Below are 26,188 nucleotides of genomic sequence, written 5' to 3'. Positions count from 1 at the left end.
TCTGTCATCTGTTAGTTACCTGTTATTTAGCATACTTCATATGCGTATTTGGCAAAAGAAAGGGAAATACTTCCCTGTTGCGCTTCATAAATGACTGCAACCTTCTGTAAGACCAGTTATGCTGTGGTGAGGGGTTACCATGATAACACTGCCTCTTCCAGCAGATTGATAGTTTCAGAATTGCAGTTGCAAGGAGTGTGTGTGTTGAGCAATAAAACAACGAAGAAACCTGGAAATTAATATAAACCTTTGCATACATGTGTGAGTTTGTGGGGATCTGTAATCTTTGCTTGAATCTTTGACTTAAATTTTAATTTCATTCATTCTATCCTGACCCTCCTAACCCATTTCTCTTTTCTTTCATGACTGTAATGGAGTAATGATTTTATGTAAATCTGGTGTTTGATAGACTTAGGCATGTCCTGGGACTTGTTTAAACGATCACACAGGAAATGCGTCATCTGTTTCATATTTTCTACAATTGTAATAAATTTTTATTTTTCCTTCCTTTCTTCTCCTTAATTTCTAAGGCTTTTTTTTTCCTCCCCCCTCCCTTCAAGCAGATATTTAAACATGTTTACACCATTTTTATGGCATTCCTGATTTAATTGTTTTTGGCCTCCTCCCTTGTCTTGTTTTCCAGCTTAAATGGGAAAAAAAAGCAACCATCTATGCATCATACCTGACTGCTATTCAGCTCCCAAGAGAGAGACAGTACAAGCTGAAATGTGTGGACCGGAGGTCTAGGCTCTCTTATTAGATTCACTGAATGTCACTAATTAGAATAGAGTAACCACTTACATGTTTGTTCATGTTTTAGAACAGTTGGTGAATGGAATGAATGAATGAACTGGAGCAGCTTCAATGTTGCTTATAGTTATGTATGTGAATATGCCTAAAAGAAACTCTTGGAAACCCACGCAATTAATTCTTTTTGGCTTATTGCTGGTGGCATGCCTGAAGCAGAGTTCTTCAGTTGAGTATGACTTTCTGATGACTTTTTTTTTTTTTTTTGAGGAGAGGGTCTCTACCTTCCCACTTTTGTTTTATGGCCTTCTACACTCTTTCCTCCTGTTGAAGATGGGTTGATTCCACTCTACGCAATACATGTCAGAAAAAACAATCTAGCTATTGCTGAGAAGAAAACATCGTTATCTCTAAGGCCATTCTCACTATATCTATAGCTAGGGTAATTTAAATCTTAATTTAAATCATAATCTGTTAAAATCCTTACGGTAAATAAAATGAGGGCAATAACAACTTGTGCTGTACATTGCTGACAGATTAAAACAGTGCAGAATAACCTTGTAATACACGATTTTTCTTTTTGTAATGGAACAGATTGATTTCCCTATAAACACCTTCAAGTGTTGCCTTTCACCAGAATTCTCTCTGAATTTAGCTCCTAACTGGTAATAGCTCGTTTACATTTTTAGAGAAGGATGGTGACAGCCTCCTGGTTCCCCGTAGCTGTGAGATTTGCATTCCATCTGCTCTGGCTGTTGATTAGCAACATGCCGGCTACATGAGCAGTGTTGCTGGAAGCAACGGTCATCTGTTGCGTTAGAATTTTTGATGAGGACGCGGTCACAGGGCTAAAGCGCAGCGAATGGAGTGAGAATAACGTTTTTGGCTTTTGTTGTTATTAAGAGAGGAAGCTTTGTGAGTGGATTTGCCTTGAAAATGTGGTATTGGATCCAGATTTCATGGACCATGGTGGAAGCTTTCAAATACAAGGCAGAAGAAGTTCTGAGTTCCTCCCTGCTTTCATCTACTGCCGATCTGAGGTTTTTTGACTCCATTCTGATCTTATCACCTATCCTATCAATCTCTAATTTAACAAGTTTTGCAAGCAAGAAATGTTGCAAGTTAGCAATAGTGTCGAAGTGGGCAGATGCCTTGTTAACTGCTGCTTGGCAAAGCTGTTGTCTTCAGCAGAGTCGGGCAAGGGGCTGACAGGTTGGTTTGGTTTTGTTTTGGTTTTTTTCCAGCAAAGCATGTTTCATTTGTTTTACCCTTAACCTAGAAAAAGTGCTTATGGGTAAGGGAATGTTGTCAGAGGCTGGAAAAGGTAGGATGGGGAGGGAAATGGGTCTCTGACTTCTGGAATGTACCCTATAACCCCTTCCCCTTACCCCCATCTTTAGGAACTTGTTAATTTGATTTACAGCATCAACATACTAAAATGTCCTCCTTTTAATTTTTATTGTTGTTATGTGAAGTACTGCAGAATACAACTGAGGTTGAGTACCCTAGTTTTGAAGTTCTGTGCTTTAACTTGTCTTATTTAGCTGGTTTGTAATCTCAACTCTGAATGTTGTAAAATGTTGTGTTGTTTTGTTTTGTTTTTCTACCTAATATCACTGATAAATGTGCCATCTCAGAAGTCAAGTAGCTTTGTTTGGGACAACACCCATGGATGATTTTTCAAGTTTATTGAAAGCATTGTTCTGTTCCTTAGCACAGCCAGGACAACCGCTGAGGTTTATAATTCATGCTTTTTATCACTATCAGCAATAGGTGGAAAATAAAAGCGGCTGTGATGGCTCTGTAATGTGGCCTTTGAAAGGTAAATAAGAAAAGTGGCTTAGGAAGTTGATCTTTCCCCACCCGCAGCATACTTGCTTCAGAGTTTGAGTTTGTATGCAAAATGTACCTTCCTGGCTGGCAGTTACTTCTGTAGCTTCTGTATTTCCTTCCCACCAGGTTTTATTCTGTAAGCAATAGAAATAACTGAATGGCTCCTTTTGCCTTTTTATTTATGAAGTGCCAGCAGTGCTAGGCACTGAGCCTTGAGAAATCTGTGGTGGGATCACATGCCTCTGAATTTTTCTTCTCATTTGGGGTATAAAAATCTTTTCAAAGGGATTCCAGTTCCAGGCTGGCATGGATGCTCTAAGAGGAGCTACCCGATGCTTGGGATTTTGGCTGGGCAGTTGTTCTGCACATAAAGAAAGCAATTAGCTTGGAAGACAGACCAACAAACAAGCGGAAGCCTGGTCTCTGGTGCATTTTAATCTTAAACTAAAATTACCCCTTGAACGCAGTAGCTCTGTTGAAAGATCACCTAAGCTCTGAAGTCAGTGCCTTTGAAAGACCATCATCTATCACCTTGAAGGAAGGACATTTGAACTGCAGCTTGTTCCCTCCAGGCACTTAAATCATAGCAAAACTTTCAGTTGCAAAGTGGCATCTGAGAAATACGGTTTCACTTGAATTGGATTTAAGCAAGCCTTGTAGATGCAGGGTTGTAAATAGAGGAGAGCAAGCGATGCTGCTTGAATGTGTTTAAAACAAAACAACCCCAGACTTGTAGAGACCTGCACTGGAGAACTTCTGCTTATCTTGCATTTATCACAGTGTCTCCAGACATGCTTCAAGACTGACTGTTCACTGAGTAGCAGGGTAGGGCGCAGCTCCGCTGCTGTGCGCGTGCCTGAGAGCAAAGGAATATAATTTTGGCTAAGTGGCCTGATTTTGTGAGGAACTTACAACGTCACTCCCTAGGACACTACAGGAATTTAAACAGAATTGTTACCATCTTGAGTAGGTAAGCACCTACCTTAGTACTCATCTGCTGCTGTTCAAACTAGATATGTCTTATTAAAAAAAAAAAAAATAAATTGTGTGGAATGGTTAGGCAGACATTGGTGTTAACACTGATAAGGGTTAAAAAGCTTTTAAGTGTCCTCCTTCCTGGGAAATTGGAGAGAACTGAACATGATTCAGCTGTAAAGGTCCCCGGGTAAAACCTTGCACAGTGCCATTCTCAAGCCCTATGTCATTTCCCTGAGATACCTTGGAAACACTTTTTTTTTCATCTGATAATTGCTTGCTCATTATTTTCTTGCTAACTGTTTGCTCTTAATAGCTAGTAAAATAAAAAAAGGAAAAATGAATTTGAATAGCGTTCAGTCCCTGGGGGGAAATAAAGCCATCAGTGATGTGTTTAAAGTAGACTTGTCTTTGTGCTGTGCATTCGCTCTCATCCATATGGGGAGCCTGTAGTTGGTTCTGCATCATTTGTTTTGTTTTTCTGGTTGCTCTTAATATTAATTGAAGTCTTTCCCAAGACACAGTATCTGTTAATCTTTTTTTCTCATTCTCCCTCACCCCCTAACTTCAACAAAAGTATTCTTATGTCTCTGAGAAGAAGCTTATTTTTATTTTTTAAGCCTGGTGGTCCCTTTATTCACCTGTTTTTACTACCTGGTGTTAGTGATTTTTCTTTGTTCAACTTCTGAATTCTGTACATTGTGTAATTGATAAAAGAATAAAAATAGTTTTCCAGAGCAGTAAGTACAGGTCTGTTATCAACTCCAGTTATGCAATATGTTTTTCAGTGAATTAGCCACAATTTCTTTTCTCTGCCTTTCCCCCAAAACAAAAATAAACGAGCAAGCCCTCACCTGGGGTGTCCTCTATGCTAGGAGAGGACCCTTGTCCTATAGTGCCCTGTCTTAAGACTGCTAGGATCATAAAGCACTCTTGCTCACTGTGTTTTTAAAAGGTTGTAATAGCTTTAATTACTACATTTCCCTGCAGACTTTCAGTATTACTAGTGACAGAAATTACAGGAGGCTCTAGATTGTCTCTTAATACTGCAACTCGACACTTGTACAACACCTCTGGGAAGGAAAGCAAGCGTTTGAGTTGATGTAGAGTCTTTTTTTGGAAACATATCACAATTGTTTTGCTCCCTGTTGGTCCAAATGTAACTTCTGCTTGTTGGACAGTAAAACATCTAATTGTCAACTAGTTACAACACCTTTAAATACATTGTCTTTTTTTCTTTTCCTCCTAGCAGTTACTAGTTTCACATATGCAGTCCATATTGTTTGGGATGTGCATTTAGTATACAGAGTTTCTCCTGCATGGGGTCGTTGCTCCATTTCGAGTGTCACGATTTTGTCAGTAAGGATGGAAACAAACCATTATCTTGGACTCAGAGCTGCTTTTTGAAACTGCTCCCCTCACTGTACAAACGTATAACACGTAATGAAGGACTTTGCGTAATATACGTAACTACCGGAAGTAGGATGCTCTGTTGAATGGGCTAAAGACTTATTTGAAATGGCAGTTCCAGTGATGCTTTGTAAGGTAGAGAACGGGAAAATGTGGTGTACAAGATCTGAGGTAGTTACGGCTTTGAGATTGCCACTTCTATGTCCGCTGACAAAGGAGAACAAGGAGAAAGCAGAGGAGTTTCTTCGTAGAAGTAATGGTCACGTGGAGGGTTCCATACAATTTGCCAATGTATGACTGAATTATCTTCAGCAGGATGGAGCAATTCGGTTTTTCCAAAGAGATATACTGAGGTCTTCTGAATACTGCAACCATGGTTGGAAATTGGCTGCCTTTCTCTTGATTCTGTCTTCCACTGGCCTTGCTACCTGTTTCAGCTGCTGTGCTGGTCCTTCAGCTGTACCTGTACAGCTGTTGGGCAGCTGTGTGACAGCTGATTTGATGAACTGAGGAAGGTTAAAAATAACCCTTTCGAGCAGGTCCTTGTTTGATTGATTGAACAAAGTTGTACTAGGGTAACTGAAGACGAATCGAGATTGAGAGTGAGGAGAAAGCTAAAGAAACGCTGGTGTCTTAAGTGAGATTTTGTAAAATGAATTTAATGTCTTTATGTCTTTGTTATTTTTAAATGGTGGGTCCTGTTTCTGCAACTTTAAGCACTTCACGGCAGCAGGCCTCTTAGGAGTGTGTGTGGTTTTTAAAGTGCAAGAAGCCAGGACAGAGCATGTGCTAACATTGGAAGATGGCATTTTCAAAAGCTCTTTGAACGTACATCCTACTGGTAGCTACCTGCAAATTCCACTGAAGAACGGGACTGCTTATATCGCACAGCAACTCATTTTGGGCAAGTGCAGTGAGATTGCTCTGGCTGATCGTGCACCTCAGGTGATTTGCTTATCAGGCTGAGTTTGCACTCGCTGGTTCGTCACTGTGAGCACGTGATTAGATCCTGGGCCTTTTATTTCAGCATAAATTAGCACTTTTCATGAATACTTGCTCATGCAAAACCTGGTTTTGTCAGCAATTTAAAAAAAAAAAAAAAAAAAAAGAGAGAGAGGAAAAAAGCACACTGTAGAAATTAACCTTCGGGAGACGGAAGGGGAGAAAAAATGGGAGATAAGTAACGTTACATTTGAGAAATGATTCTGCCCTGCGTTCATCTTGGTCTTCAGATGAGCAATGACTTGTTGAGTTCATTGTGGCATGCATGTATGAACCTTGTATAGCCTTTTAAATTCTTTTCTGGGGAAAACACATGTTCTAGTTTGTGTATTATTGAGATTAACCAGTTATACAGAATGTGCCCTATGCAGTTGAGGGGCTGGGACAAAGGAAATATCAGCAGGGGAAGGTATGGAAACTTTGACCACTTGCAGAGCCAGTCATGGGCAAGGCATCTCTGGTACAGATAAGACCTATGAGCATGGGTGTCTCAAGAAGCATCACAGACCCAGCAGAAGACATCTCCTTGAGGATGCTTGTGGAGGGGATTCCTGACAAGACCCCTCAGACAGTGACCAGCCATCCTGTCCCAGAGCACTTTGATGAAGGCACTGCCTCTTTGACAGATCCCGATAAAGCTTGCATAGAACAACGTCACTTGTGTAACACTGTGTTGCATTTATTCTCATCTTACTTTTCTCATCATCTTTTCAAACTTACTTCTTTTTTAAGCTTTTTTCCTCGTTTACACTAAAATAATTTTACCCCTATTTAAAATAGGGGTAAAACTGTGTTAAAGTCTCGCAAAAATGTTTTCACATAGGTTGTGCTGGAGTAAATTGAAATCTGGACTAGAAAATTTGTATCCAAGACGAGGAAGGCTTTTGCCTATAAATACATTCTTACAGCGGTTTTTGATGGCGGGAAGACGAGAGGCAGGCATACTGCTGGAGCACAAGCCCAAAGTTAGGTGCAGTTTAGAAAAAGGCTGAAGGTTAACATTTTCTTTGCGTTTACCCAGGAACTGAGACATTTGCTATGTTCATACCAAGGGTATGGGCATGTGATTTGAACTCGAGTGACTTAACGCTGGTTTTACCAATGTCTGCTCGTCAGCAGAGTTGTGGGGTAGTGCGTTCCTCTTAGTCATCTGCTATCACAAGATAGACAGGAGTTGCAGGGGGTAATGCGATATTCCTGTTAAATCAGCCTGCCAGCTGCTGCCAAAGGGGGTGGTCTTGCTCTTACTACCTCCTCCTTGCCTGCAATGAGCCGTTTCAGAGAAACTGAACTGGAAGAAACTATTTTATCGACTGGTTTGGTTTTTTTTTAATGCTCTTTAGATCTCCTTCTAAGGCTCATTAGTTCTCTAAATGCTGGTTTGGCTTCCTGAGCTGGTTCACTGCAGGGCTGATTGAGTATTAATGCCAGCACTGGGGAAGTGGCATGAGCGCGTGTCTGTGAGGAAATCAGGAGCAGGTTGAACTACCCCCTAAATTGTCCGTTGTTCCATCTATAGGTCCATTTTCAGTGGAAGGAAAAACTTTTCCATACCGAATAATACGGGACTTTAAAAGGGCACTTATCACAGTTCCTTTAACTGACTGTAAATGCTTAGTTTTCTTTAAAATGCTGTCTTATGACCTTAGTTGCATCATATTTTCTAAAAGCTTTTGTGCAGTGTTTTAATGAGAAAGTAATTGTTATTTCTTAATAAAACTCGAAATAAAGCTGTTAGAAGCTGGGGCTCAATAAACAGAGCATAAGCAGCCAATTTATTATGAAGCTTCATCTCATGGCAAGAACGTTTCTGCTTGACAAAACATTAGTAAGCTTGAACTTGCGTCTTTTTCATAGATATGAATATATACTTAAAAGATTGAATTTTTTTTTTTTTTTTTGGTTTCCATGCCATGGACCTTCATTCATGTTCTTTAGTGAATCTTTGTGAGATGGAGCAGGGAAGGAATATTTGTGGGCGAGGGACCTCTACTACATTAAACACTGAAGTATTTGAGTTTCATTTAATTGCTCCTTGCTGTACCTCCCAGTCTCCACAGTAATCTCTCCCAGCATTAATCTGGGAGCTGGCCCAAAGGGTTCAGTTGTAGGATTGGGATGATCTTCCTCCACCTGCTTCTGGAGCATAAATATGTTTATTTAAATGTCGGTTGGCTAAAGGGTTGGGACCTGTTGCACTTGGACTGGTATCAGGAGAGAGTTTGTTGAATTCACTGGGTTTCAGCAAACTTAAGGGAAACATGGATGGATTAATTCAAGGATCAGCTTCAGTTTAGATGCCAGTGCTTGATTTTAAACTGAGAACTCTGGTCTTGGGTTTCCTTGCTGTTTTCTGCTTTTGTGATTTGTTCTAGGCTTGTCTGCTTAGTGTAAGGACTAAACTAGGAAAGTTGGGGCAGTGTCCTTCATTTCCGTCCATATGAAGGAAGTTTTTTGGATTATGTTATGTAGCTGAATAATTCCATTCAATAGAGCTTAAAAAGGTAGGCAGATACTGCAAATCTCCTAGAGTTTTGTGACCCCTTCATTGAGGGGGTAGAGGGTGAGTCTTAGATGCCACATTGCTCAGATTAAAGATGAAAAATCACCTCTCTGCAGAAGGAAGGCATGGAAGCCATGTTTTTTTTGTTGTTGTTGTGTGGGTTTTTTTTCCTCATTTAATATCTGACAAATTTATGGCCTAGTCCGGACCTTTCCTCCCTATAGTGCTGGAGCATCTCTGCAGTACTTAGTATGTGTAAACCATGATACAGACTTCTGTGCAACCGTAATTGTTGCTGCCTTGTTTTGTTTAAATGAAAGTCATGATGCTAGACAGCAGGTTAGCAGTTTGAAGAATGTACAGGTGTGTTTTATAACCAGGGATTGTCCCAGTGTGATCCCAGTAATTTCACAAAGCTGCAGTATCTCTTCTTGCATCGGTGGTTACTTGTTTAAACCAATCATACGTGACTAATATGTCTGGGCAGGTTCTAGTGTGCACAGATGGAGCAACGTAACCTTAATAGTCTCTGTTCTTTGTCATGGCAATCTTGAGTGTATAATGGTCAACAGGAAATTTCATCTGGAGTCGTAGGTCTTTTGAATATCTCTTCTTAACCTGTAAGTGTATAGCAATATTTCTAGCTGAGATCATTGGGAATGTTTTTATAAAAGCATATAATGAATCTTTACTTTCTTCCTTGAAAAGAATAAGAATTTAGAGGTCATGCTTAACCATGGAAGGGAGTAATTCTGCATCCTGTCATTCTCTCATTTTCTAATGTCTTCTGGAATTCAATTCTGTGATACTCTATTAACAGTATTTTTATAGTAATTTTTGCAATATTATCAGGCCTTTGTGTAGTCTCTCTCTCTCTCTCTCTCTCTCTCTCTCTCTCTCTCTCTCTCTGAAGCTGAAGTGACCTTGGTGGTCTGCAAAACTTAGACCCCAAGCTGATAATGTGCAGCTATAACAGCTAAACTGGGGCCAGTTGGTCTGGAAACTGGGACGTAAGCTTTCAAAGCTTTCAGAGCCTCAGGGTCTTCTCTGCTCCAAAGCTATGACAACCTAGTTTGTTGTTTAAAACAAAGAAACAAAACCCTCTGTAGGATGGAAAGAAGTCATTTAGATCCTCTTTCAGCTTGCTAGGATTCAGCTAGACATGCTTTCTGTGCATCTACTGAAAGGTTAAGATACTTTCCCCCCTGAAATAAGAGAATCTAAAAAATACTGACTTTGAAGCAACCTATTTTTCCATAGTTCTAATTTCTTGTTTGTTTGTTTTCAGTGATGAATAAAGAACAATACTCCTTGCTTGTTTTTCCTAGGAAGCATGTTGACATTATAGAGAAAAGTAAACCAAATAAGAGACCTGACATGCACTTAAATCGCTGGGGAAAATTTTCAGACTGTCTATTCAGACTTGTTAAATGATGCATATCTGAATATGGTGGTTATCTGGAGGGCAAAAAAAACCCCAAACATTGTTTAATAGGAAGTAAAGTGAAACTGAAATGGACAGAAATAGTTCTGAGAGAAACAATCTTACCAACTAACTTTGTATCTGTTTTTAAGGGATGAAAGGGATGAGTTTTAGCTCTTTGCTTTCTATTTTGGAGGTTACCACTGTACTTGTGTGTTGTGGAAGTGAAAAGAGAACCCAAATAGGTACAATTAAGAAGCAGGTTGTAAAGGGGTAGAGCTGATGCACAAGGATGTGGGAAGACATGGAGGTATGCTCTTGAATGAGCCACTGCATCCTGCCCACTCCGCATAGGATTGGAAAAATTGAATTAGGGAACCGTTTTTCTCTAGTTGGAGACAAACTCTTCATATCCCTTTTTCCTTCCCCCTTCGAATTTTCTCTTTGAGGTTTCACATCATTGCACAGATTGCTCTGTGGAACTGGTGTCTCGGGGTAATACGCAAGTAACGGAGCTGATCAGTATTTGTACGTTTGCAAGGGATTGCAGTGACAGCACAAGGATGCTCTTGCCATTAGTGACTTCCATCAACAAAGTCTGGTCTCATTCACCTCGGTGCTAACAGTTTTCCAGCTTTCTTAAAAACTTTGTGGTGTAGTCATGACCAAGACTATTGCATTTTTCTTTAAATTTGCACAATTACTTTTTATTAGTGGTAAACACTTGTTGGAAGAAGTGGAAGTATAGAATAGCTCTGTGGCCACCGTGCCACATACCAGTTTTTGCAGACTGCCGTACCTGGCAAACACTCTTGATGAACTAGACCCACTCCGTAGTAGCTGTCAGCCAGGCTACAGCTGACTTCTCGCATCCTGCTACTGCACTGTCAGTTTTTTATGTGCATGCAGTGGTATTACCAGGATGATACCAGTGCTATAGAATATATGTTCGCAGAGACATAGTTTTAAATAATTTATAGTAGATGCCTTGTTAGTTATCTAGCTTGTGGGCATGTTGTGGAGTAGAGATTTCTTTTCCTTTCCTGCGAGATAAACCGTCTGCAAGGATGTGGCTGGTTTGCTTGTAAGACTTCAGTGATACAATCTGAAAATAAGCAAACAATTTTTACAAACCTGAAAATCATAACTTCTGAAGGTATTTTTGAAGTAGGTTTCATTCATGCTGGATTTATTATTATTTTGCCCTTTTTAGAACTTTAGAAAGTGGTAATAAAAGCTGCCTTTTTTTCTTAGTTTTGGCTGTTGTGTCATTAGGCAACTATGTCATTTTGCACATTTCAGAGCCTTTGCTTGAAGCTGTCTGCAGACTTAAGCAAGTGTGCTGCTAAGCCCGGAAACATAAGCTGTTACTATCTCCATAGACCTGGGAATGAGAAAACTCTCCTTTAAGTTGAAAAATTTTTAGTTTCAGAGCACAGTTCCATTGTTGCAGTTGTGTTTGAACCCTGGGGGCAGGTTTTTTGAATACAAGAGGCCAGGTATGGAAAACCTTAAAAGTCTGACAGTATTTGAGATAGTGGTGACATTCAATTTATCACCTACCTATTTAGTGTAGTCTAATATACTTTGCAAGCATAAGTGTTTCAGGCTTCTTGAATCGCCTTTGGTTCACACCAGGCAATTGCATGGGATGATGAAGTCAGGCTAACCAGGATTGCAGCTTTCCATCTTCCTGGCAAGCTTGTTTGTGGCAGCAGTGTGGGGATTAGGGTAAATGAAGTATTAGGGCTATAGAAAAAAGCCAAAAGGAAGCGCTGGCCTTTCTTGCCAGCAATTGCTAGAGGCCTTTTAAAAACAGCTTCTGTTGTCATGGAGTTTCTGAATGCAAGGCTGGTTTCTGGCACTGTGATTTTCTCATGGCAGAAAAAGTTGTCCTGTCCTAGCCTTGGGGAGAAATAAAATAAATAAATAAAATAAAATAAAATAAAAAAAAGGCAATAGCCTTGGCAGTACTTGTCTATTATTGCAGCTAAATTACTGAACTGCAGTGGGAGCTGAACCAGAGGGAAAGCTTTTCTTCATAGAAAAATTCTGATTTTTAAACTGGTATCCTTTGTAGTCTGTAAAATACCTTTTATAAGAAGGTGTTTGACATTTGGTAAAGATTTTCAATAGTTTATACAGACCCTTGCTTTCATTTCAGTCAGCCATGTCTGGAGGTTTAAATACAGACCTGAATTCCTAATCTCAAGGTTTTTGGAAGGTCTTCTAGTAGTGGCTGGTTTGTTTCTTTTTTTTGCCTTTTTTTTTTTTTAAGTCTGTTTTCCTCTTTCAAAACTTCAGATACAGTCAAACAGTTCATGCTTGTTTATAATTTCCTAAAGTAATCATCAGTTAATGTAGAGAATAAGGCATTTGTTTGGCTTTGGTTTTGTTGAATTAGCATTTTGGTGCTTTACTGGGCTTTTTGTTACTTCAAAAGATATTTTGATTAGAAATATTTATGTTTGGCTTCACGGACAAAAGGTATGCTCCACTGTCTGATCTTTTGTTCTTGCCTAATTCCAGTGACTGAACTTTAAAAAATTCCTCGGTTTTGCTTTTTCTTTGTGAACTTACTGAAACTTAGAAACAAGTTGAGATAGAGATGGTTCAGTATTTCTGAAGCAGGAAAGCAGCAGGCAAGTGTGCTTTTATTTCTGCATGACTTATTTTTAAAGGCTGGGAAGAACAATTGCCTCATGATTGCCGATTGTTTTCAGAAAACAACTGTAGGTAAATTCTTCTGTTAGAAATATATAAACTCTGCAGACGGATGAATTTGTCCTTCAGATCCTTCCTTGAAAGTCAACTCTGTTTTGATACTCCTTGATTACTGCTGTTTGAAATGTTTCAGGGAGTTAGGGAGCTAAAATCTCTGCATATGATGTATCACATAGTAATTTCTGTTATTTCGCCACCTGTTTGTGTTTTGTTCGCCTACGCTAGTGACGGTTGGGTCAAGGAATAGGGCTCTTGCAGGCATGTTCTGCTTGGCCTTGCTGGTAGTGCCCTGGGGGAAGATGTTGCAACCTCTGTGGCTGCTGCGAGAAATTACCAGCCTCACAGCAGAGTTATTTTCCATCCCTCTTGTGTTAGGCTCTCTGCAGAGAGCGATTTGCATTAAGGCATTAGACTGAACAGACTGAACAGGCAGACGACACACATGTGCGCGTTTGCTTCCTCAAAGGCTCCGTTGGGCCAGGAGCTTCCAGCAGCAGCTCACAACACCTCGGAGCCGCTGCGGTCCTGGCCAGCCGAGAGGAGTCAGAGCCTGTCGTTTCGGGGGCGTGTGTACAGCTAGGGGAGTCCTCGTCCCTGGGAGCAGCCACGGATGTCTGAAGATAATCAGCAATAAATAATGGGCTTTTAACGGTGACTCTTCTCAGACCTTAAATGCCAATATTTTGGATGTGTAACTACCCTTGAAGCCTTTGTGGCTTCTCTTCTGCAAGCTCCTGCTTGGGTGGTAGAATTGTAAATGCTGATCACTTGTGCAAGTTTCACACTTTCAGGGGTTGAAATAAGCATCCTCAAACTCTGCAACAACAAAAGGGTTCCAAATTGTCCTGACAGTCTTGCGCTATTATTTATTCCTTAACTGTAAGCCTTTTAAAATATTCATATGATGTATATAGGTTCATTGCGTTTAATATCAGTGTTGTAACCATAAACCCCAGATAATTCTAAAAGTTGAGAATTCATATGTATGTATTTTCTTGATTAATTTAGGGTTATTTTTACCTTGAAATTAATGCTAAAATAAGGTTTTCTTGGTTTTGACAGTCTGGAATTTTTATCTTCTAGTTCATCATCGTTTTTCAGTAGGCACTTCTTATTAGATAACATATAGCTTCAGATCTATTTGCTGACCTTCTCAACACTGTAGTGTAGTAGACCTTTTAATTTTTCCTCTTTGTAAAAACACAACCTTTTTTAGTCTGCAAGAATGTGTGAGAACTCAGAAAACTAACTCTGAAGAGTCTGATTCCATCATTAGGAACATTTGAGACAGATATTTGACAGTAGTAAAATTTTTGGTTGTAGTGTGGCCTCTGATTTTTACTTATTCAATTTGTTTCTTAATTATTAAAAACATTCGTTCCATGTGTGAAATGCTGCACTTTTGGAGATGAGGCACTGTATTCTTCATAAATAACAAAGACTTTAATTGTGGAATTGTGCATAGTTCCTCCAGGAGCTAAAGTACTCTCCGGCCAGTGGGTGAGAAACAAGGCTTTGTTGAATAACTCCTTTAATTGGCATAATTTAGGTTTCTTCCTTTAAGTACTCATTGTGAGATAGAATCCACGTTCTTCCTTCTTGTAAAATAAAAAATTTTACGTAGCACTTCCCATTTCCTTTCCAGGCAGACCTTTTGCTTGTTTGTTCTGGTCCTACCGGACTACCTGACAGCTCAGAGGCTGAGGTGAGGAAGAGCTGTTCTGTCATGAGTTCACAGCGACACAAAATTTGAAAAGGTTTAAGCAAGGTCTTGAAGTTGCTTCTTTATCAGAGCCTCTCGTCTCTTTGTGCTGCAGCCTGAAGGACTGCCTCAGTGGTTTTGTTCAGCTGTGCTGGTCAGTTCTCTCAAAATAGGACTGCAGGAGCAAGTGAAGACTTAGCTTCGTTTCTTTAGACCACCAGAACTGTGTACACGAAGTGAAAGTCTCTGAGCTTTATGTGGTGGTCTGTTTTGTAGCAAGCCAGCATAAACAAGAGGAATAGGCTGAGGCATTGGGCAAAATCTGAATTGTTTGCTGAGGAAAGACTATTCAAAAGAGGAGAAAGAAACAGTGGCAGGTGAAGAGCAGAATGATTGCAGTGATGAGAAGGTGGGGATGGTTGCTGAAGCCAGTGAATGTGCATGGAAGGTCAAATGAAATCTTTGTTTAAAAGCTGGGCATTTTTCTTTTAAGTAGAATTAGTTGTTTGATAATTTGGTGTAAATACTTTTCTTGGTCAGCTTTGTTCTTAAAGGATAAGACCTGGACCTAGGCAAGACTGAGTGTGTGTGCTAGTTGCAGCACAGTATGGGCTGGAAGGGAGGCGCTGGGCTAGCTCTGGGGCACCGGGACTGCAGGGCTGCAGAGCACACGGCTGTAGGTTCCGGTGCTGAAGCTTGGCTTTCAGCTATGCCCAGCCTGGAGAAAAACCAAGCCCCATCATAAAAAACACTCAGTGTTAAAGAGTTTGGCTCTCAATAAAGTTTGTGTTGGAGGACTTGTTAGTGCCTGAGACTGGAGAGGAGAACAACTTTTGGGTGGATAAATGTACAAAATTAAAACTGGCATAGACAGTAGTAGCATGTCGAGGTTGGGTATGTTGCTACTTTACTGTGCCTTTTATTTTTTTATTTTTAATTTGAATGTTTCCCTATCTGCTCACTGCATGGTTGCACAAGTGCTGTGGGAGGAAGGAGAAGCCGGGGTGAAGGGGAGGAAGGTGGGACCCTCCAGTATATTTAGAAAACAAAATATTGTCAGTTTATTTCCTGTGACAGCCTTGGAAGATGCTTCTTTACTTGGATCAAGCTTGGATTAGCCCAGTTCTTATAGTTAAAGCTCAGTCTTCATTGAGGAAGGCACTACAGGTGCAGTCATGCACCCAGGCTGAATTGGGGAGTAGAAATGAAGCGGGTGAGATCTGCATTAGCATGTAGAGGGCGGATTGAAAAGGCTCCCGGGAACTTTGGTCACCCACCCAAGGTGCAGTCACTGCTTCTGTGGCTTTCCCCCTCTGTCTTGGAGGACTCCATTTTTGGTCAAATACCTGTTCCTGCTGAATCCCTTAGCTTTATTGTTCTTCTTTCCCTGAATGATGAGGATTTACTCTGAAGAAATGTTTCCATGGTAGCCATTTAGAAAATTGCTCTCGTATTCCTCTCTTAAAATGTTATTTTTCCTTTTGTTTTATAGTCACAGATGAGGACGCAGTGAAAAGGTATTTTGCCAAGTTTGAAGAGAAGTTCTTCCAAACCTGTGAGAAAGAACTTGCCAAAATCAACACTTTCTATTCAGGTAAGGTGCTTATTTGTGTATTTTTGTAGAAAATAAAGCAACAAAAAAAGAGTCTGAGGTCTCCAAAATTCCAGAATTACTGCAGTGCTCATGCAGGTCTGCCATCAGGTAAATTATAGGCAGGGTTTATATGGGAGATTGCTCAGGTTTAATCACAGATGTGGAGCTAAACCATAGTGTCTAAATGAAGGGAGAATAAAGGGCAAATGATTTCATTGCTTAGGAGTAACATCTGCTGAACTTTAAGAAGGTGCTCTTAAATTTATTTAGCAGTTTATATATAGGGCACTGTTTCTTAGCATTGCATATCCATGGTGACTGTTTCCTGTGCATGTTTTAGGCATAAATGCTAAGCTACCTTGCTAGTATTTGCCAAGTTTGCAGGAATGCTGTCATGGACTCGCTTGTGTATGGTAAACTTGAATAAAAATGTAATAGTATTAAGATTAGAGGTTTCTGGGCTTTGTATTTCAAAGTGCTGTTGTTTGTTGTTTTCCCAGAGAAAGTTTGCTTTCTCACTCTGTGTTTTGAAAATAACTTTAGAATGGAATAATTGAAATGTAGTGTTTCCCTGTAACGTTTCTAGAAAAGATTTTGTAATAGTGTGTCTAGTTCAGGCCACCATCATGTTCCAAGCAATTCTCAGCCTCTTTTGGTAATGTTTAAACTGAGTTTCCAATAAGACAAGCATTTAAATATGGATACAATGGTGTATGGACTTTTGCCCTACTTTTTCTTAACATGTTGTTGATTCATTAACTTCTTGCTATGAAAATGCTTTTGCAGCACTTCATGGTGTCTTCTTTATTTCTGATTTTAATCTGGTAACAAAGACAAGTTGAATTGTGCAAAATATTTTAATAAGCATCAGGCAATGATTTTATTGCTATTTATTTTATTGCTAGCAAAATCTGGGTTGTGAGCATGAGAATAGCTAAAGGCACAATAGATGCAACAGCCGTGCATGGCAGCTTGCCTCTGTTCAGCTTCCATGTAGGGAAGTTAATCTCTGTTGTGGTGGCTAAGCCAGTTCTTTTGCATCTGTAGAATAGTAGCATTTTGCGATAGCCATAGTGGTATAAGGACAGAGGCAAGAGTAGGCTTGTCAGTAGAAGCAGCATATTTTGTTAGGTGTCCTGCTTTTTACACTTTACTTGATGGGCACTTTTCTATGGGTAAATTCTATGTACCTATCTAAACTCCAAGCAATTCTTCTAAGTTTTGTTTTGCTTTGAGATCTTCTGTTTCTGTTGCAGATCTGAGGAAAGGCTCATATGCTCAGAAACTTATTTTACTTTTCTAGTTATACCAGCTGCTCTAATAAGAGATCCTGTGTATTCTAAGCTCGACTCCATGAAGACAATTCTTCAATTTATATGCACAATGCAGATTATAATTTTCCCTAATGAAGACCTGCTAGCACTTGTGCACCCACATATACACACACGTTCGAACATTTTTTGAAATGGCATTAATAATATAGGATAGATCTTTTTTCTACTTGCTGTCATTTCAAAAAGTTTTAAGAGAGAATACATGCAATTTGAAAATCTCTTGTGATAAGATTAAAATAAGTCTTTTATTTGCAGAAGAGCAATTATGACTTGAATAATATGAAAACCTATTATTATGGTTATTAGCATTATGCTACATGCGGGAACAATTGAAGAAACATTTCTTGTCTTGTTCGTGTCAGAGAGATGTCATGTCATGTCAGACCCTATTGTATCTGCAGGCATGTGTTGGCTTGGATTATGACCTGGTACGTGCTAGTTATTGGAGGCACGTGCCCGTCTTGTCCACTTCTAAAGAAAGCTAATCCTTCCGTTAACCTCCGTTTTGTCTCTGCATCTCCTTCTTTCCCTGTGCTTGGGGATCTGCAGTGAATGTGGTTGGGGATGTCCCCAGCGGGGACAGTGTTGTCCTCCAAAGCTGGGCTGTTCCCACCACCACAAGCTCCTCCCAGACCCCTCAGATCACTCACGGCTGTGGTGCTTTTTGCAGAATGTCTTTGCCTTCTGCCATGTGCTCAGAGGTGGTCCTCTGTCATCAAATACAGGCTTCTTTTCACAGACCGTTATTCTGTCCCTGCAGGAAGGAAAAATGTCATTATCTAAACCTGATTTGAAAAACAGTTGGTGATTATTTAGGTTACTACCAAGAAATTGTACCCTCAGTTGAAAGAAAATGGTAATAGTAAATTGTATGGATAATCCCTGCAGAGGAATGTCTGCTCAAGTGCAGAGATTCTGCGAGAACTTTCTGCGACCGGTTTTGGTTTGTAGTTGGGATTTTGTGGAGGGGAAGTTTGTTATATTTTAAATTAGTGGAATCGGGTTGTTCTTGGCCTATCACTTAACAGTCTTAACTAGTTGCGTTTTTTGTGGTTCATTTAGGAGCTGTTTTTATTAATTGTAGGAAGTCATGGCTTTAAGTTAGTAAACAAAAGCATGGCATGCAGCAATGGAGAGAGGAACCGGCTCTGGGAAGAGCCTGCGTGAGCTGAGCAGAGCCCCGAAAGGAGGGGCTGGGAAGCTGTGAGCCTCTTACATCGCACCGTGTCTGTTGAAACCAATGGGGTTTGATCACAAGTAGGACTCCAAATGACCAGGCGTTCAAACAGTAATTTCACTGGGGGCTAAGCTGTGTATGGGACTTTAACCACAAGAGATATTTTCTTGGCTCCTTGATGCGATAGTTTTTTCAGGTTTCTTGCATAGGAACTTTTCTTTACCCTCTGAAAATGATGCACAAAACCAGCGGGGAGTTGCATAGATGAGGCGATAACACTTTAGACCATGCTTTCAAGTCAGGATCTAGAAGCAGGTTTTGGGCAAAGCTGCTGCTTTATTGCAAGCATTTTTGAGTCTGCCTCTGCTCATTTTGGATTTCTCCTTAGCCTTTACTGGTGAGATTACACTTTAGCTACAGTGTTAGTGGCCATCGGGGCATGCAATATGCAGCAAAGGCAACTGGAATGGTTGCAGCTTCTAAACACTTACTGTTTTTTTTCCTCTGACTCTCTTGTGGCAAATTTTTTAAAAAGTCACTTTTAAAAGCGCTGAATAAGCAATAGGGGTGAATGTCTTTTCAAATATTTTGGAGTGTATTACAAATTGAAAATTTGATTTCTACCGCGCTTTGTGGCTTCCCTAGGCAATTCAGTGGGTGGTTTTAAGAATAACAGCACACGTTTTGCCCTATCTTGATTCTGCAACAAATATTGGTGATAAAATCACCTCTTAATAAGACGAGATGATTTGTGGGTTAGCTAGCTGCAGCCAGCACTAGGGATAGGGCTGGAGGATTAAGACGGTGGCAGAATCACCATTTTTCACGCATGATTGCACTGGTTCGGTTGTCCTTAGAGCCTCATCCCAAGGGGGCTGCAGCCCTCCCCTGCCCAGCGGGAGCGGGTATGGGAGACAGAACCCAGCTCTTTCCCGGTAAAAGAAGAGACTCAACAGTCACAAACCGTAAAAAGGAAAACCCCTATTAGATGTAAGATTCTTCACCGTGGCAATGATAAAGCACAGGAACAGGGCCCCGGAGAGGCTTTACTATCTCCATTCATGAAGATTTTCAAGATTTGAATGGAAAAGGTCCTGAGGAACCTGATTTAACTTTACTATTAACCCTGCTTTGAGCAGGAGGTTGAGCAAAGGAGACTTGTAGGTGGTTCAAACTAAATTTTTCTATGATTGGGTAGAATGTTTAGGCAGATGATCTTTTTTTTATGGATGTTGGAGGTTTGCAAACAGGTAGTAAAATTGTAACATCTGTTTAAAAATTATTTTGAAGCATTTCTTTCTTTAAATACTGTGCTATTAAACTAATGAATTTAAAGGGTGTTTTTTATTTATTTTATTTTTTTATTTGGACCTTGGGGCAAGAGAACATGTGCTTTGGATCAAGAGATGGAAAACTCTTGCCAGCATATTTAATAATCTTATCTGAAAGAAATCTTAGTGCATCGCCAGATGGTTTAATATAACATTTTGGATATAGAGTGTGAACTTGTAGGTTGTGTTTTTATGAAGGCTTTTGCTTCCAACAGATAACTATCTACTACTGTTTCCTCAGAGAGTTCCCAAAAGGGGGAGAATGTTTTTTGCACTCTAGTGTTGTGCATGTTAAATACCCTGTGGCTGAGGCTGTGAGCAGACACGTCGCTGTGGCCTGCGTTCCCTCCATTCGATGGATTCCTAGCACATGTAGAAGCTGTGGGAGAGAGGTGGTCTATTCCTGTTTTTTAAAGACCTCTTCTGTATTTAGGCTTATGATCAATGAAGTGATGGAAAGTTTCAGTCTCTTCCATACTTGATTTTTCTGCACTGATCTCCCTTTTTTGTTCAGAAAGGTATTCTGCTGCTGGAAAACATCCTATGGAGAACACTGTAAAATTATTTACAGAGGAGTTTTGCAGTTAAAATTAATCAGAATTGAACAAGACTGACTCAGAAAAGGTCAGAATAACTCCCATAAGAGTGAGACTTACTCGTGTGTGTGTGTGTGCGGGGGGTGGTGGAAGTAATTGAGAATTACCGTTAAGTTGTTATATAAGATACTAATGAAGAGAATTAAACTGACAATTAGCAGAGCTTTGTGCTGTGGAACGATCCTGTGGCTCCCTAGTTTCTGATGCGGAATGGGTTTGTGTTCTGCCGGCTCCGTGCAGATGGCTCCAGCTCCCAGTGGTCTGTCCTGGACTCTGAATCTGCTCGGTGTCTTCACGGCAAATGCCATTTGCCGTGTTCTGCAATGGTGCCTGTCAGTAGAGATACCAAAGCTGTGTCTGAAACTCTCGTCGGGGCGAGGTGGGGGGAAACCAAGAAGGAACTAGTTGTACAAAGCTAAAAGAAAGAGAATATGTTCAGTTATGCTGTTTTTAGCATAGTAAGATTATTATTTAGTACAGAAGATTATTTTCTGAAAGAACATAAAGGAGCATGTCTAAAGGAATACCGTTTTCATACTTACGAGGTGTGAAGAAGAGGACCTGTTTATTCAGAAAATACATTAAAATGATGTTAAATACAGGTTGACTATCCTTTTAACCAATAAAAAAATGTAAGGCAATGGTTCCGAACTGTAATCCTCATTTGAGGTAAGGAGGGGTAAATTATTGCTTCAAATTCTATGCAGCAGTTTGTAGTGCTGGAAGTCCTGATCAAAGCAGAAGCTGTTTTTAGCAAAAGGGTTGCATTGCTTTCTGAGCTCCTAAATTCAGCATTACTTTTGAAGTGTGTTTTCCTTTGATTTCTTTACTGTCTTATGAAAAGATAGCAAACACTTCTTAGCTGGTACTGGATGCGCAAGTACGAAAAGTGCTTAATTTACCAGCTCTTGAGTTGATTCAGAATATTGGATAACAGGGGTTTTTAATGCTTTTTGTGAATTTGCTTTATCTGAGAAATAAGAGAAGCATGCTTTCCTTCGCACACAGAATAGACGTGTGGTCACTGTTTTGGTATTTAAACGAGATAGTATCTGCCTGGCTGCCTCCAGCTATGGCTTTGCCAGAACGGCGGCATGTCGGGAGATCGGACTCCGCGTCCCCTTGGCATTCAGAAGGGCTGTTCTATAGCTTCTAGTTAGAGGTGGCAGGTGCGTAGTTTCAGCGTGCAGCAGCTGCTCAGGTTGGGCTTCTTCCATCACGAACGGGTATTTATACGGTCCTGGAACGAGTGTCATTTAGAAATTGAATCTGGGATGGAAGTCAAGAGATCTGAGTTCTATTTCTGCTGCTCCCTTAACCTGCATCAAAGGGACAGTTGTTTATATGCTTGATTTTTTGACTATAGTGAATGAGACTTGTCTGACATGAAGGCTTTCTTTGAGAGAGTTATTCGTAGGAGTACATTAAAATCTTCAATGAGAAGGAGCTGCATAAATGAAATATTTGTAGAGTTGTTGAATTTAATGATTAATGGGAAAAGGCCATGCAATAGATTATTCTGTACAGTGCTTTTTACCTACAAGTGGATTATTTGGGGGAAGAGTATATAGCTTTCTACAGATTTGATAAGCAAGTTGCTACACACTCACCTGCCGTTTTCCTTTCCTTGCTGACAGAAAAGCTTGCAGAAGCTCAGCGCAGGTTCGCTACTCTTCAGACTGAATTACAATCAACTTTGGATGCACAAAAAGAAGCCAGTGGGATTTCCACGCTGCGGCAGCGCAGAAAGCCGGTCTTCCACCTGTCCCATGAAGAGCGTGTCCAGCATAGGAATATCAAAGACCTGAAACTGGCCTTCAGCGAGTTCTACCTCAGCCTCATCTTACTGCAGAACTATCAGGTACCCACAAGAGGAGGTGGTTTTACTACACCCTGTTTTGCATGTGTGTTATCACTGTGCTTGTGTATCCTTGAATTGCCTCATTCAAGACAGATTACAATTTCTTTTTCACTTTGGGGCCCCTAAACCTTTTTAAAGGAAGAGCACATCCCTGGATAGAGACTAAGATAGCTAGCAACATGCTGCTTTGCTGTTTTTTATTGAATTAGAAAGGCTAAACTGACCAGTGGGAAGACCTTCCTTCCCTCTTTTTGGGGCTGGCTAACCCCTGCTCCCCTGCCACCAGGCATGGTCAGAACATGAAATCACTGCCAGCGTTCAGAGGCCATGTTCTGCTGTGGTATGTTGTTCTGTGCAGAGTTGGAGCCAGGAGGCTTTGGAAGAAGCTGTTTTATATAATATTTGCTGTGGAAGTTTGAAATATTAACATTTTATTTCCTCCTGGTGTTACCATGGTAGTGGCTCTGACCTTGCTGTATCAATATTTCTTTTTAAAACATCCATAAAAAAATGTTTTTAGTTGCATAAGGTACAGGCTCATATGCCTTGAAGGAATTATGAAAAAACAAATCTTTAGTTGTACTTATATTTCTAACATAAAAAGGCACAGTAAATGTTGCAGAGACTAGTTCTGTTGCAATAATCTCAGAACAAAAATTTGAAACTGTCAGAATCTTTTATCACTGGACTAATTCTTTTGTCGTTAAATATTCTGAAATGTTTTTAAACATTCTTTAACAGGCAAAAGAAAGTTTTGAAACTTAAATTCTTTAATAGACAATCCTAGTAAAGATCTAAATAAAGATGCAGTGATTTTTTATCTACTTGATAATTTCACTAAAAATTCACTGAAGAAATACTTAAATATTCTTTTGTAGTATGGACAAGGCTTAATTCTTCCAAAATTCTGAGTATTTGCAACTTTCCTTAAGTGATATTATGCCCTTGAGCATGTGTGCTTAGGCTGCCAGCATTTACTCACTTACTTAGATGCCTCAACTGGAGTTTCGTTGTTTTAATATTTGGTTTCTAGGCTGGAAATTCTTGGTCCAACTTGCATTAAAACAGGCTTCAGACTGCCTTAAAGGGAAGTTCTTGGGGATATATTCAGGGCTCCTCTTAGAAACATGGCTACTTGGTTGGTTGGATAGCAGGTGGCCCTCTGTGAGTCCTGAGTCCAGATTTTACAGTTGCAGAAACTATTTGGGGCACTGGTCCATGGGTTTTTCAGTAAAGTCCTTTAACTATTAGAGAGAACTTCTAGTTCAAGATCCTAGAGGAGGTAGAGTATTCTCAGCTTTTCTGGAATGGAGCGGAACAATATTAACTACTGTATTTTCTTTGCCTTTTTTAAAAAGAAGGCTCCTGTTTTTAGTTATGAAGTATCACTTCTAATACTTGATGAAGAATTTAAATAGGGCATAACAGAGGCCATTCCTTTGGAAATTCCTCTGCTACTCCACGTCATTGAAGAAAGGCGTTTTGCATGCTCATTGTTTGGACTCTTGCAACTGTGACTCAGGACTATTTTATATATAGTAAATGATACAAAATCCACTTGAAGTTGAGACTTTTCACTGTTTTCAAGAGCAGTAGAACTTCTTTCTAGTAGTTACCTTCAAAAAGAATAAGAAAAGTTCATTCACGTTGCTCTTGTTGAGGATGAGGAATATGTATGCTAACACAATAAAAAAAAACTACTCATTCATATTTGGGCCTAGAAACAAATAACTAAGAATATTCAAGCTCTTACAGTTTTGAAGAGGCAAAAACAATAACTTAGTGGGAAGAAGACGTAGCTGAAGCCTTGCTCTAGGAAGTCACCAGTGTCATTATATGTAGTGAACCATGGCTCCAACAGGATGCCAATGTCTCGAGTTGGGTTACCAAGACAAGAAAATCCATATGACACAAACTTCTCAGGCTGTTAGCACTGAAGCAAGAGTCAATGTTGAATGCGTCGATCTTAAGGTATACAAACGCATAGGTGCCTGTGGGTTGATACTAGCTGTATAGTACTAGGTGGGTAATAGAGGAATACTTCTAAAATGAAACAGAAAACATCGTGGGAAGAAGTGAACCATAACTTAGTTCAGGACAGCTGTTGTTTTTCTCAACTTACCAGTGATAACTTAATTTAAATTAATTCATTGATAACAAGAGTGTATAATTCTACGTACACAACATATATGTGCACACACACACATATATAAATCTAATTACAATTTATTTGAAAGATTATGTTTTAGAATATACAAATCTTGAAATTAAATGTTACTGTATACTCATGAGGAAAAAAACAGTGGAGGCTGATTCAGTCTTATTAAACTGCTGTGTGATTGCCTTGCTTTTGCATTTCCTAACTAATACACTTATGTATGAGCAAAGATTGAGTCTGTCATTTCATCCTACTTAATCTTACATAATATTATTGTGTAAGTTGCACAGGATTTCTTTTTTCAGTTTTAATGGAAAAACATGCCATTAGTTGATTCCTTTCAATAGATTCAGTTAGTATCAGCAGAAGTGGAAGTCAGTCTTGGAGAAAACTTCCTGTCAAATAAGTATTTTGAATAGCAAGAAATACAAAACCTCTGACTATGTAAATGATACTTGACTGTTCCCATTCATAATTTCTTCAATGAATATTCATTGTTAAAATTACCATTGTATTCAACAGTGTTTTTCCGTACAGCCTGGGATGCAGCATTTTTGCAGCCAGAGGAGGAAACACCATCGTGGAGGTTGTAGGGTGTGTGGCACAGTAATACACTGCTACCTCCTGAGGCACCCCAGAGTTACTATGATTGCACTAATGGCAAATCAAGTGATGTCAGGTCAGGCTACAGAAAATTCTCTGACCAAAATTATCATTTTGTTGCATCTTTTTCATTTCAAATTTATGAAAGAATGACCTGTTCTCCCAGGGGTGGAATGCTGGCTTTTCCAATAGAAAGTAATTAAAGTCTCTTGTCTGCAATAATGCAGATCATTAATGCATTGGCTTCCTGCTCCCATCTCCCTGTCCTCCTCTTCCCATCTAGATGATGGCGATCTGGTATTAAATCACTCTAAGCATAATTAGATTGAAAATCATTTTAGTGAATAGTTGGCGCCTCTCCCCAAGGTATTGGATTCTGCTCTTTTCTATGTTTTTCTTTCCAAGCTATTTTTTAAGCTTTTTGAGAAGCAAGGAATGAATCGTGCCCCAGTCTGCCTGTGCCTCTCCTATTGATTGAATGAAAATATTAAGTTTTCTGTGTGGTATTTTCTGTGTAGTGAGATGGAGTATTTCAGATGCATCTTATCACAGTAATTGCCTGCCTGATGCAGTGTGGTGAGCTTTTTATGTCTTTGTTACCGCATATACACTATTGGATCAGGGCTCATGTGTAACTTGGAAATCAACCAGTATTTTTGCTCTTAACAGAGTATCATGCACGTATTTTGCGAGAGTATAGTTGCGTCTCCCTGGTCTACAGGCCCAGGCTTGTTTTGCCCTCCTCACATAACGTTGGAGGAGGAACAGAATGCTGTCCTGGGAATGCACTTGGCCAGATTTGATTTGCAGTGAATTTGAGAACTTGATTTAAAACTGAGATAAAATTTAAAGAAACTAGAAATCAGTAGAACACCTTGAAAAGATTAATAGATGCCTTACCTCCATAGTGAGTGCGGAAACTGGGCCAAAACAGTCTTTCTGCAGCTTTGTGATTTTGTTAAGAGCTCATTGCAACCACCAGTGCTCTAGAGTCCATGTACGTGTGACATATGCATTAAGGTGTATCCAAACAGAAGAAGCATGTCTTGAAATATTATTAAACATACAAGTTTTAGATATGTCCAAAGGTTGTTTATTTTCAGTGAAATTTCATCAGGAATGTTGTCACTTTCTGGACTGTGCAGGGAAGAGGCAATTGTCTGGCTTTTCCAGGAGCGTTAGGTTTAATTAGTTCCCTGCAAACAAGTTCTCTGT

At 39.8% G+C, this 26,188-nt stretch overlaps 1 protein-coding gene across 2 annotated transcripts in view; it reads left to right on the top strand.

The window, feature by feature from the left end:
* The window catches only part of XPR1 (xenotropic and polytropic retrovirus receptor 1), a 118,496-nt gene that overhangs the window by 56,074 nt on the left and 36,234 nt on the right, over window positions 1-26,188 (top strand). For both annotated transcript variants that reach the window (XR_009959063.1, XM_062581048.1), the window contains exons 3-4: window positions 15,812-15,913; window positions 21,989-22,212. Coding sequence is in view for 1 of the 2 variants with exons in the window: in XM_062581048.1 (XP_062437032.1) it covers window positions 15,812-15,913; window positions 21,989-22,212 (326 nt within the window). In the remaining variant the exon portion in view is untranslated. The remainder of the gene's footprint in view (window positions 1-15,811; window positions 15,914-21,988; window positions 22,213-26,188) is intronic.

The sequence above is a fragment of the Rhea pennata genome, chromosome 8, assembly GCF_028389875.1.
Source record: "Rhea pennata isolate bPtePen1 chromosome 8, bPtePen1.pri, whole genome shotgun sequence".
Classification (NCBI taxonomy): domain Eukaryota; kingdom Metazoa; phylum Chordata; class Aves; order Rheiformes; family Rheidae; genus Rhea; species Rhea pennata.
The sequence above is the reverse complement of the archived record's forward strand: the minus strand, read 5'-3'. Positions and strand labels throughout refer to the sequence as shown.